The sequence below is a fragment of the Pleuronectes platessa genome, chromosome 18, assembly GCF_947347685.1.
Source record: "Pleuronectes platessa chromosome 18, fPlePla1.1, whole genome shotgun sequence".
Lineage (NCBI taxonomy): Eukaryota > Metazoa > Chordata > Actinopteri > Pleuronectiformes > Pleuronectidae > Pleuronectes > Pleuronectes platessa.
Window position 1 is genome coordinate 11315224 of NC_070643.1, and position 12848 is coordinate 11328071.

Sequence of the window (12848 nt, forward strand, 5' to 3'; positions counted from 1 at the left end):
CAGCAGGGACATGAAAAAAGTTTCAGAGAGGAAAACTTCTCTTTCATTCTATTAAACCATTTTATTATGACTGAACTGGATCTATACTTTATGTGTGGCAATTGTAGAAAGAAAGAAACAATCAAACAAGCAACAAAAGAAAAGATAATCCAATAAAAGAAAAACAGAAATATAAGAAAAGATAAGCCACGGAAAGAAAGCAAAGAAAGATTGGATAGATAAAAAGATATGGATTGGTAGATAAATGGATGACCGAACGGATGGATGGATGGATGAATTGGTAGACAGACAGATGGGTCGATAGATGGATGGATGGATGGTTGGATACATTAATTGATGGATGGGAGGACAGATTGATGGATGGATGGATAGATTGATAGATCAATTGATGAGTGGATAGATGGATAGATATTTTACACCCTGTGGATCTCTGTTGGATTTTGTCCCTGGCTGGCAAATGACCAGTTCAAACTTTCTAGACTCAGCCTTAGGAAACGTAACAGAAAACAAAGGAAACAAGCGGAGGCTATGGACAGTGACTGCACATTTTATTCAGTGTGACAGGTAGCTGCCCTTTCAAACTTTTCAGAATGAGAAAAAAAAAGAGAGATCAAGGTAATGACAAATAAAGGAGGAAGAGGAGGTGGAGGAGGAGAGTCAGCATGGCTATAGCAGTCTGATTATCGCTCGCTCTCTACGCACGTGAAGACAAAAACCCTTCCAGGCATCATGGCTGAAAACACGGCGAGGAGCACCAGGGTCTCGTCCACACGTTGGGTTTCATCATGTCGAGTTCGGTTCAAGCACGTCAAGAAAAAGATATGGAACACACGTGGGCTCAGGTCAGAGCTCTCATGCCCCCTCAGCCCTCGGACAAACGGCGTCCGCACACGATAGAAAACAAGGCGTCTTTAGGATTCTTACAGCATATTGCTCTGGGTTTTGACTATACATACAAAAGAGTCAAAAAGGAGTGAGGGGGGGTATTCACAGAGAGGTTCAAGTGTTACAAAATATTCCATAAGAATACACCGTGAGCAGTTTAATTGGGAGTAGCACTGGAGCAGCACTATGGTTGTATTAGAGGAAAAACCACAAGCACAATGGGAGAGAATCACTGTTTCTTCTTGCTTCTTGCGTTCGTTCCATAACAACCATTTAAATCTAAGACATTTCTAATGGACAGCTTTAATTAGGTTTTGGCAAAAAAGGAAGTAATCATACAATTCTGGATAAATCATCATTAGGTGTTAATAATACTCTTATTTTGTATAAGTTATCATAAACAATAGTCAGTTGCTTCGTTAAATACAGAAATAAATAAATTAACAGATCTTTAACCCCAAATCTTCCTCATGTTCTTAACCTGTTATCAGTTCACCAGGCGGGGCCCTTAAAGACAGATGGAGCAAAACTCAAAGCTGCCCTCGTGTCTCATCACGGCGACACTGGGATCTCTTTAATTACTGTAAACCTAATGATTCCTGGGAATGATAAAGAAGTCACACAGGGAACACGTCTCTCGGTGATAATCCTAAAAACAATAACTGCATAAAGTACACAGGTCAAAATCAATTTCAAAAAGGTACATTTTTCATCTAACTAGTAAAACCAAAAAAAGTGTTATAAGTCTTACCGAAGAGATTTCATAAGAAAATTCAAACTATATTGCATCTGTCAGTTGCAATTTCCAGTGTAACATCAGAAGTATCAGTTTAACTTTAAGACAGTGTCTGCACGTCCTGCATTCGTCAATGGTCGCAGAGATAAACCACGTATATGGCAGCATTCTTAAATATCGTTAAGAATATTCCAGAGTCATTTGCATGGTGTACGCGACCCGTGATTCTTCTGAAAGAATAAAATAACAATCAGAGATGGATTTAATCTACTGTATGTGTCTCAACACTCACACAGAAGCGGGTCGAATTCGGACAATTCTACGTCACTAGAATTTCTAAAGGCAGCGACGGGGTATGATGTTTGTTATTGAGAGGATATAAAAAGTGGTCAGAAGCAGGTTATAAGCAGAGTCAAAGCAACAGTACGCGTATAAGCAGTAGGATTCTTTTTCTCATCTTGTTTTGTCTTTTGTTTGTACGGTTCGGGTTTGGTAGGTTACGAGTTTCACCATTACTTTGTACCTGAAGTCTCCATTAGAACCAGTCCAATGAGTACAGCATGTTGTTGCCATTTTTACATAGAGAACTGCTATTGTTATGGTACATGTATACTGTAAGGAGCACTGTACAGCTAGTGCAGTGGTTTGCATTTACAGTGTTTGCACTTCCAGTGTTCTCGTAGATACCAAGAGAGTTCTTCCAGTGTCCAGTTCAGTTCCTGTTGGAAAGTTCTAGTGTCATCTTTGTCAGAAGGGACAGGAAGCAGCATGTGGACACCTGGTGGTGGGAGATGAGAACTGCCTCGTATATTCCATGCACACACACTGACCTGTGTGTGCTTCAAAGCAATAGATTTGATGTATCTGAACAAAATTTACACAAGTCTATCAAAATGGCACATCAGACAGATTTCATCTGTATACGTCATTGTATATGTACATGGTCGCTGTGTCTGTAGGTTGTATGATGGCTCTGAGAAGGGATGAGGATGAAACAGACTTAACACAGACTCACTCTGGATGCGATAAATAATTCCAATTTACAAGCCATAAACAGCAAAATAAATAGAACTGAGTGAGTTACTAAAGACAGAGGGTGGGTGTAAAGCGAAGGAAAGGAGGGGCAGCATCCTGTTGTCCAACTGTTCATTTTGGTTTAAATTGCTCGGTGAGGAAGTCACTCAACAATCTGACATTTTGTTGTGGAGCTCCAGCACTGACAACTATTGAACTACTATGCGGGCGTCCCTCAGGGTTCATATGTGGGGCCCAATGACTTTCTGTTCCTCGATGCTACTAGTTGCAGCGCTATGGTAGAGGTGAGCTTGCTTCACTCTGACGGGCTTTCCTTCTGCTGCTCCAGCTCTCTCTTGCGAAGCTTCTCACGTTGTTTCTCCAGCTTCTCCTGGTTCCTCTTGGCCTTCTCCATCAACATTTTAAGGTCTTTGATATTTTTCTTGATCAGGGCACGGTCCTGCGAGGAGGTGACTCCAAGGGCCTGAAACAAAAGAACATGCTTAAGCATCCTGTGTCTTTGGTCGGTCTATTTACCTGTTAACGTTTACGTTAGTGTTCTAATTAGAATATTTCACAGTTTAAAAATAGATTTGTCAGGAGCCATTTGCCCCATAACAAATGTATACAGGCAGCTCTATTTCTACATTCTTTGTTCCTAAATTTGTGATTTCTACACACTGCAATTACATGTATACAATACCAATACACTATATCTACAGGCTCTATTGTATGTGTATGTGACTACAATATATGTATAACTACATGAAGTTTTAACCGACCTTCAGCTCAGTGCTATCTAGCTCTAGCAACTGTTCTCCGTCTATGTTTTTGGCAGTGAATTCTGGGATATAGTGTTCTAAGTTGAGGCCCAAAAGCCAGCGGGCCACTTGCTGGGAAGTCCACTCTGTAATACTGTGGCTCTGCCACTGGTGCTGCTTCGACAACTGTCCCTCGTCCAGGATCTGAACAGAGATAAAGAAAGATGGAAAACAATCTTTACTGTTTAATACAGATTTTATGACAAGGCACTAAAAGTATCTTCAACAGAAAACTAGATGAATGATGAGTTGAGATGAAAATAAATATTACCATAAAAAAGGGGAACTACAGTGGGAAATGTATATTAAAACGAATGACATACTAATTCTGTGGGACACAAAAAATAATATAATGCGGAAATGAAACACAGACAAATGGAATCTACTCGAAACACAAATACAAGTTAAACGTCCTCGGCAGCCTCAGTCTCACCTCGTCATCTATCATATCCAGACTCTGAACGTGGCAGCAGAGGAAACAACAGAAAATGACTGTGTTGTTAACCGAGCAGCAAGAAAATGTCTTCCACCACGGCAGCCACTAACATTTGAATACAATGAGCCTAAACTGCTGAATGCATCATTCATTCTTATCATCTGTAAGAAGAATGTGAGCAAAGCAGCTGATGATGTTTTTTTTTCTGTCAGAAGTATCTATAAAAATGATAAATTAGGGAACTGACATAAATAAAAAACGACTTTCCAGATTTCTTCTACCTCATATGACTACAAACACATTGTGGAAGCAAATTCTATGTTTTTTTTTATTTACATGTACATGACTGCATTTTTACAAAGCTAGGTACTTCGAGGCAGAAGGTGAATTATTAGTATTATTATTATAATTTGAATGCATCTTTGCACTACCTCTAGCGTTTACTCCTGTACCATTCTTTACCTTGATTGTTGAGGTTTTGTTGTCGATGTGTAAGTACACTGAGAACAATGTTAAACCAGGGTCAAAATGTGTATGTGAACACATTCTTGGCTCATAAAGAAGCAAAGGTTCATAATGAGCTCCTAAAATGGGACTTTCAGTACCAATAGAAATTATCTATTTAGGGTTTGTACTTTGCATTCGTACGATGAATCTGCATGAAAATATCGTAAGATTGTGCGTGTACCTCGTCTGACGACAGCGCCAGTGTCTGTGAGCATCCTGACATCTTGGCTTCCCCCAGCAGCCCGCTGATCTCCACCGAGCTGCTGCTGCTGACGCTCTGATCATCAGTCAAACTGGGTCCCTGAAAAATAAAAATAAAAAAAATCAACCACACACTTACAAGCCTCACCGTGAGACGCAGCCACCTCTGGGCCTGAATTTAGTGGAATTTAGTTCAGAGTGCTTCCCTCTTATTGATGTTTCTGTTAAGTGCTATTGATTAAAAAATGACACGATGTTGCATTAGTGTGATGATGCTGTAAATTTAAATCAAAGAGGGTGTTATTAAATCAATTTCCTACACAGAGAGGCTGAATGTGGAGTGAATTAATCAAGAAAATTAAGGGCTTTTCCTCTGTGCATGAACCCGAATGAGAAATAGACGGACTGCATGAAGACAGGGGCTGTGCACGTAAGCTGCTCCATCACAGCTCTAACTGGTGGTTAGAGATGATGTGGCTGGATGATATCCAACTCCCAAAATCTGTCCCTTTGTCCTATTGAGTGTGGGACAGTGTGGACATACAGGGATCACATTAAGATCCGTGCTTTAACAGCAGGAGACGAGCTGCTGATATCAGGAGGAGAAAAGAGTGAGACACAAAAATGTCTCTTCGTGAGGTAAAGGTCAAAACATCACATTCTTATAAATGGAGCAATATGTTTGTGTCAATTGTTCCTCGTGGAATATACAGTGTCCCCTCAGTCCAGGAAGCAACAGTAAAAGTGTTTTATTTATACAAGATTTTGAGTTAAAATCAATCATCCCATTTAGTTTAACACTGTAGTTTGAGGGGATTATTTGAGCCTCTGTACTATCTTAGGTGAAAGACTAATCTTACATGTTCAGACTTTAAGCTATCTGGGCTGAATCCTTGCTTAATACCCTCCATGTTTTTATTAACGTGCATACATTGTGCATTGATTTATCTCCTGATGTGTGTTCATCTTGTGCACAGAGTTCCTTGGGGAGGAGAAGAAGGCACTGGATCAAACACAATCTCCATTTCAATCCTGAGGTGACGACATCTGATATGCCACCGGGTTAGAAACAGGTTTCATTCAAATTCATACACTGCAACAGATGCCCAAGTTAATAAATGTAATCTTATTAAATTAGTACGAAATATAACTTATTTGAGAGGCATACTGAAATTGATTGGCACTGGGAGCACTTGGGAAGATTTTAATCTTTTAATACTTGAGATCGTGATTTTGAAAATGGGCATTACTGAGATTAGAAACGATGTTTAGGATCATGTCAGACTAATCATCTTTGTTACAATTAATTATGCAATTATGCATTTCATTTTCTACTAAACCCTGTTTACCTCTGAGAGTAACAACACCCATTTCAGTAGATTCAGGTATAATTGAACAAAATACAATACCAGGTAATATGAATAGGAGAAGAAGTGGGGCCATGTAAGGGAGTTCTGTTCAACATAAATAACAAAGTGAGTCAAAGTGTAATGGCAAAGTAGAACTTACAGTATATTTAAGTATGAATATATGAGTCTGATAATACGTCTGCTGTGACTTTACATCGCATAGAGCTGAGAAAAGTGTCTTTTAATGTCAAGTGTCAAGTATCTGTCAAGTCAATGATTATTTGCTCAAAGTACCAGCAGACAAACTTCTTTTACCTTGGCCTTGAGTTTCTCTGGACTGTCCTCGACTGATGGCTCTGTGGAGCTGAGAGAGGGAGAGGGAGAGGGAGAGGGAGACGGAGAGAGAGGGAGGGAGGGAGGGAGGGAGGGAGAGAGAGCGAGGGAGAGGGAGAGAGGGGAAGGGGTGAAGTAGAGGTCAGTAGTGAAGATTACTGTACCACACTGTATTAAACAGCTCCTGAAACAACAATCATTGACTATGTTTACATCAACAGCAATATTACAAATATTGATTTATTTTTTCATAATAGGATTTTCCATTGATATTCCCATTCACATTACAGAGCATATTCTGAATAGGACTCACGTCAGCATTACGTCCTACGACTTGTTTACAATCAAACCGAGGACCTGTGTCCTCAAGCAGCTGGTAACTGTCATATGTCTATGTCACAAAATACTGTGAAATCTCAGACATGACAATGTGATTAAGTCCATGTATTGGGACTAAGGTCGGAATACTCCACATGTCTTCATTTGATTATTGCTCATTCCAAATATGAGCTCATTCGGGTTAAGGTATTCCGAAAATAATGGTTCCATGGCAGTGTCTTAATCAGACTATTGTAAACGTGGTCAATGACACCAGGTACATCCAAACAGCGAGAGCTGCTCCAGAACACTGTCTTATTAAAGCTAACTGTAACTCTGAAGCTCTGATCATTTACCTGTTTCCAGGTGAGGCTCTGGGGTCTCTGTCCTTCACTTTGGTTTTCCTGAGGGACCTGAGTGAAAACATAGTTTGACTTTGAATGTTATCAAATGTGAAACAACATTCAATCTTTTAAGTGCTTTGTCACCCACGGACTTTTAATAACGTTTGCTTAGACACCTGCCAGGTTGTGTCTCAGATTTTTCGTATCTTACTTTAAAATCTATTAATGCAGAAGGGTAACATGGCGTTCCAGTGTGTGTGGTCTTACCCAGAGTCCAGAGCCGGTCTGTGCTCCTCCAGACTGTGAGACGGGCTCGACAACGCAGGAGACCGAGAACCTGCGATCACAAACACTGAGATCAATGGGCTTACACAATTATCAAAAAAGATAGAAGATAATGACAGAAATGCAGTTTACATAAATAGACAGCAAGTGCATCTAAGTACTCACCATCCTGGATTATTCCTGTGGTGGAGGAGGAGTGCAGTGCTCGCCTGGGGGAGCTTTCTGCACTGCCGGGACCCCTGAGGACCACCGCTCCTCCATCACAAGACGTCCCACTGCGAATCGAACCAGAGCGACTGTGTGCTGGACTGCCATGTCCCTCTGATACCTGGGGACAGATGGCAGAAGATGAGGAGAGGCATAGAAAGAGAGAATCGTGAAGGATGAAAATGGATGAAATGCATAAGAGAGGTTTCAAAGAAGTCCCGCGAAAAAGAAGAATGAAGTTCAATTAGAGTCAATTTGATCTGAACAGCCGGCGGCGCAGACTCATCTGGGAGAAGTCGCTTGACATACTTTCACTGTTTCTAATTCTCTAATTCCTTGTCCTCTTTTTTTCCATCTCCCTGGAAGCTTCTCGTGTTCCTGCCAATTCTGATCCAGTTCTCAAACCAATCTGGACTCACTCCTGCTCTGTCTGAGTTAAGGGACGGCAGTATCCTTTCATCCGGAAAAAAACCCAGACTGTGGCTGTTATTATAACACAGGGAGAGACAACAAGTAGTGACAGCACTGCAGACGCAATTAGTGCGGCTGAGCAGCACTCACCAATTAATCCATTAAAAGACTAAAGTGGAATGGACAGGGGTTGAAGACACACAAACACGCTGAGAGACATACACACACACCAATTAGACATCATGTGGTGAAATAAAAAGGCATGTTAAATGTAAGTGTAGTCTAATGAGAGTAATGGAGGTCGTTTGATTAAACATCCCATCGATCCACATCACATCTGGATGTTGTTGTTGAAGCTGTTGTTTCAAATATGTTAATTTAAGGTTCATTGAGTAAGGGTCATTTGTGCAAGTGTGTGTGTGTGTGTGTGTGTGTGTGTGTGTGTGTGTGTGTGTGGTCCAGGTATGCTTATGTTGTGGGGATCTGTTTATACAGTCACATTATGGGGAATTCACCCATTTTTGGGTTGAACGAATTACGACTGTTAGGTTTAGGTAAGGGTTAAGGTTAGGCTAGATTTGTAACTATGGCTACAGTTGGAGTAAAGCTCCAGTGTGTGTTTGTGGGTGTTTGGGTTTGTGTGTGTGTGTGTGGGTTTGTGCATGTGTGCGCATTTGAATGCAAACCTCTCCCTCTGCAGAGCTTGTGCTGTCACGGGTAGCTGTCACTCTGTAGTTCGTCTTTTTGCTGGGTGAGCAGTGCGGTGAGCCGTCCCTCAGGTCTAGAATCACACAGACACACACACAGATAAACACACACACACAGAGAGACAAACAACTGTGATTGTGGTAAAAAAGAAGAAAAAAAAAACATTTCAAAAATCCTACCCTGTGCATGATTTGGCCTGGTCCCAGTGTCGCCACCCCCCAATTAAATAACTCCATTAAAAATACCTGGACTCAATTAAACTATCATTATAACACAACTAAGTGAGCAGGCAGTTATCAAGTGTCTGCTCAGTCTTGAGTGTTCGGGGAAGCGCTGTCAGATGAGACGGAGACTGAATCTTTTAAAATGATGACCTCAGCAGATATGGGGGCTCACTCTCTCCTGAATATCCTCCACCAGTCAACCCCCCCACCCCCCCCCCCCCCACCATCTTTTTTAATATTGCATAATGGGCTGCGTCATCCGGATCTGTGCAGATCAAGACACTGTGTTGTTCCCCCATCTGCACTGTACAGCATCACACGTGCCACACACAAACAACAAAGTCGAAGAGGAACAGGGGATTACTTGTTTATTTTGTTAATGCCGAGGTGCAGAGTGAAACCAGGGTCAGAGGGGAGAGTGCGTGTGAATACTGAGGCAGTGGGGAAGAGGAGGATTTGAGATGTACAGTACATAAAAAAAGAGGGGATTGAACTCTAAGTCTGAATTTTTGTTTGTGCGTGTGTGTGTGTGTGTTTCTGTATGTTTGCTTACAGCCGAAAAAGACAGTCCTATCTTTGCAGTGTCCTTCAAAGGGCAAAATACGTCAATAAACTGTCGAGGCTAAATAAAGGTTATGGCAGAGTAGTTGAGGACAAACAACTTCTCTCGGTCAATAGGAAATAGTTTATTTAAACAAACGTTTGTGCTTGAGCACATTCTCAGACATAAACTGGAGGACAGGCAAGAAGTCATGTTCATGTTCACTCTCCTATTTGAGAAGTCGGTCTATTCATTAAATTAATGGTCTGAAGTGTTCAGGTTCACGTTCATTCCGCTTTCTTGCCAAAAGTTTGATTAAAAGATCGATACCACTCTCATATCTGTTTCTTTAATATGAGGCTGAAACCAGGGAGCAATAAGCTGTTGCCTGGCTGAAGTATAGGTCATAAACCCTGCCTCCTCTATGTTAGCAGATGGGACATGGACCAAACTCAAAAGAAAAGGGTTAGATATGAATTTTGTTTTCAAAGATGGTTTCTGTCAGTTTAGTCAGAGAACAAAATAAACACACTGAATGAACAAATAGGAAAGTTGTACAAATCCTGTCAACTGTCTCTCAGCAAGACACTGAATAAACATTAATTCCCACAATGCCACACCGTTCCTTTATATCAAAGACGTCCCAACACTGATCCTCAAGGACACACCTCTGAGTTGTGCTGCAGCTCGCACGGGGCTGTGTTGCTGCGCGTTGAGCCTCTCAGCGCTGTTGCTGTTGTTGTTGTTGACCTGGATGCCGTTCTGCTTCATCAGCTGCATCAGCTCCGACTCTAATGTTGCAATCTGCGGAGAGGGAGAGGAAGCGGTCGATGTTAATCAGCCGCGGGGCGTTAACCTGTTCAAACGGCTGCTTTAAAGCGCTGTGGGCAATGGCCTACATGATGAGGAGTACATGTTTTCATTGAATTCCCAACATTCGAACAGGAGTCGGCAAAAAACATTTACATCAACAGCACATTTGAAAAAGGTTTTGTCAGTTTAGTTAAGGCCTAACTCCTCTATCCTCTGGATTTAATTCCAGATCTTATTGTGTTTTTCACCCCTCTGAAAAGAGTGAGTGCTCCGTTGGTAGAATAATAAAAGGGGGACAGTCAGGTTGTCGGCAAATTCAACTGCCGGGCTCGACCTGAGACCAGAGCACAATACTGTCACGTTTTAAGAGCACGAGAGCAGAAAATCAATTTACAATAACCAAACTGACCACAGGCTCCTGGACTCCGCGTCCCTCTGCTGTCACTGTCCAGGGAGGAGAACACTTCTTTATATAAATGTGGCAGAAAAAGCACAGACAGCTAATGGCGTGCAGCCGCTGATCGTTATTGAATTTCCTACATTTCACCAGTGGGGTCTGCTAAACCCAACAATCTTTTTACAGTCTTTAATCAAGCTCAGAGAAAGTAGAAAAGCTCTGCAAATCTCAGAGCCCATCGGCTATCACTTGACAATTAATTCTTTGCATACATATCGGTGGATATATGAGTATTGGAACGTTTTTCCCCCTCATATCAGTATGATCATCGGCCTCCCCAGAATCCATACCAGTAGGGTTCTATTTATTGGATTATTTTCACTTGAGGGATTTCTGAGGACAATGTGCTGAATCTTTCACGCACAGACAGAACAACAGAGCCCAGAGAGATACACAATGAGAGCAGAGATGATGAGAGATGGACAGAAAAAGATTAAGAGCGAGAAATGATTTACCCTCACTTGCAGCCCCTGGATCTCGGCCAGATGAGCTTTCTCAGCCTCCTCCAGCCGCCTCCTCTCTGTATCCTCCTTCTGGATAAGCTCCACCTCCCTGGAGGGAGAAAGAGATTGTACTGTGCTGAGTAGCTGTTTGTTATTTAAGCCTGCCCCTTTGCACAGATGTGGTGACAAGGGAGCTGAGGCTGTTTTAGGATGTCTAGTGAAGACACTCACACACGAGTGCACACACACACACACACACACACACACACACACCACACACACACACACACACACACACACACACACACACACACACACACACACACACACACACACACACACACACACACACACACACACACACATACACAACACACACAACTCCTGAGAATAATAAATGCTGCTGTTCCCTCCTGCCTGCTCTACCCTTGGTCTGGGAGTTTGCTGTCTCTCCTCTACAGATCAGCGAGCAGAGTTTGTTTCATTAGTTGGCATCCGTCTGGCCCTCAGGACCACAGCCAATTAGAGGCAGTCAGACTGGAGCGTGGCAGGAGAGTTTGTGATGGGACTGACCAAAGAGATCAACGCGCTGAAAAGCAGAGGAGCTGCACAGCATCAGAGTGGAAACTCATCTCCCGCTGCTGTAGTGGGAGAAGACTGGGGCTATAAAAAAGACATGATCTGCCTCATAAGATGGAAATACAGGAAATATTCTTTATTTCTATTCGCAGAGAAGAGTGGGGGCGGTTGTGGAAGGAAAAATGCAGGAATTTATCTCAAAGTATGTTTATATTTATGTGAATGTTTAATAGCAGTATTGAAGCAACAACCTATTTTTGGAAAACGGTGTAAGTGTCAGTGTTACAAAAGACATAGTGCCTCCCACAAGAAGGATGCAGGTCAGCTACAAGTTTCTACATTGGGCCACATGAAACTATGGCAACAAGACAAGAAATATATATATTATGTTATATTATATACTATATATACTGTACTATTTGAATATACTGTCTAACAATAACATTACCATCATATCATCAGTACTATTACCATCATCTTGCCACTGCACCTTACCTACCTATTTATCTTGTGTTCCTTATTTTTTATTCTTTCTACCTCAATATTTTTTGTTTTATTCTATTGTATTGTATTTTATTGTATTCAAATATACCTGCTGCTATGACGACTTAATTTCCCTTCGGGGATGAATAAAGTAATCTATCTATCTATCTATCTAAGACATAATCTAATAACGCTACTTTCAGAAATGCACTGAATATATATTTTTTTCTCCAGCCCCCTAATAAAATGTCCAGAAGTTGTGAGAATACAGAAGAAAGTTTGCGGGAAATTCAAAGCGAGAGAGTGAGCGTCTTATGATGTCGTCGCTCTGGGTTCCTTCTATGTGCAGGAAGTACAGTTGGGTCCGAACATCCACTTTCCCAGAAGACCCCGCTGTCATGTATTTTTTAAACTGGATCAAAACGAAAAAAGGAAACCGTTCTACAATCTGCAGGAGGTCGTAGTGTTCCTCCTTCCTGGATGAACAGCTCTAGCACAGGTTCGCTTACTTCTGCTGGAAGTCTTTGATGAGTTTCTTGGCCTTGTTGTACTTCTTCTCCAGAGTCTGGTGCTGGGCCTGCGCCTCCTTCAGGTGCTCGTTGACGGTGTGGCAGAGGGTCTGCGCCTCGATCCAGTAGCTCTCCAGTTTCAGCATCCTCTCCTTGTTCTCCTCGATGCTGGCCTTCAGCTGGCTCTTCTCCTTCTCCCAGCGCTGCTTTTCCCTCTCCACTGACGCCAACTGGAGGCAGACAA

The 12848-nt window shown here is 41.9% G+C and overlaps 1 protein-coding gene across 1 annotated transcript in view; it reads right to left on the minus strand.

The window, feature by feature from the left end:
- Nucleotides 1–563: 563 nt before the first annotated feature.
- Nucleotides 564–12848, minus strand: part of ppp1r9a (protein phosphatase 1, regulatory subunit 9A) — a 50055-nt gene continuing 37770 nt past the window's right edge. Inside the window, exons 9-20 of the mRNA XM_053446737.1 lie at nt 12605–12834; nt 11046–11142; nt 9989–10124; nt 8534–8628; nt 7395–7557; nt 7212–7281; nt 6957–7013; nt 6265–6313; nt 6010–6054; nt 4581–4700; nt 3418–3600; nt 564–3119 (exon numbers count right to left, since the gene is read on the minus strand). Of these exons, the coding sequence (XP_053302712.1) occupies nt 2952–3119; nt 3418–3600; nt 4581–4700; nt 6010–6054; nt 6265–6313; nt 6957–7013; nt 7212–7281; nt 7395–7557; nt 8534–8628; nt 9989–10124; nt 11046–11142; nt 12605–12834 (1413 nt within the window). The 3' untranslated portion in view covers nt 564–2951. The remainder of the gene's footprint in view (nt 3120–3417; nt 3601–4580; nt 4701–6009; nt 6055–6264; nt 6314–6956; nt 7014–7211; nt 7282–7394; nt 7558–8533; nt 8629–9988; nt 10125–11045; nt 11143–12604; nt 12835–12848) is intronic.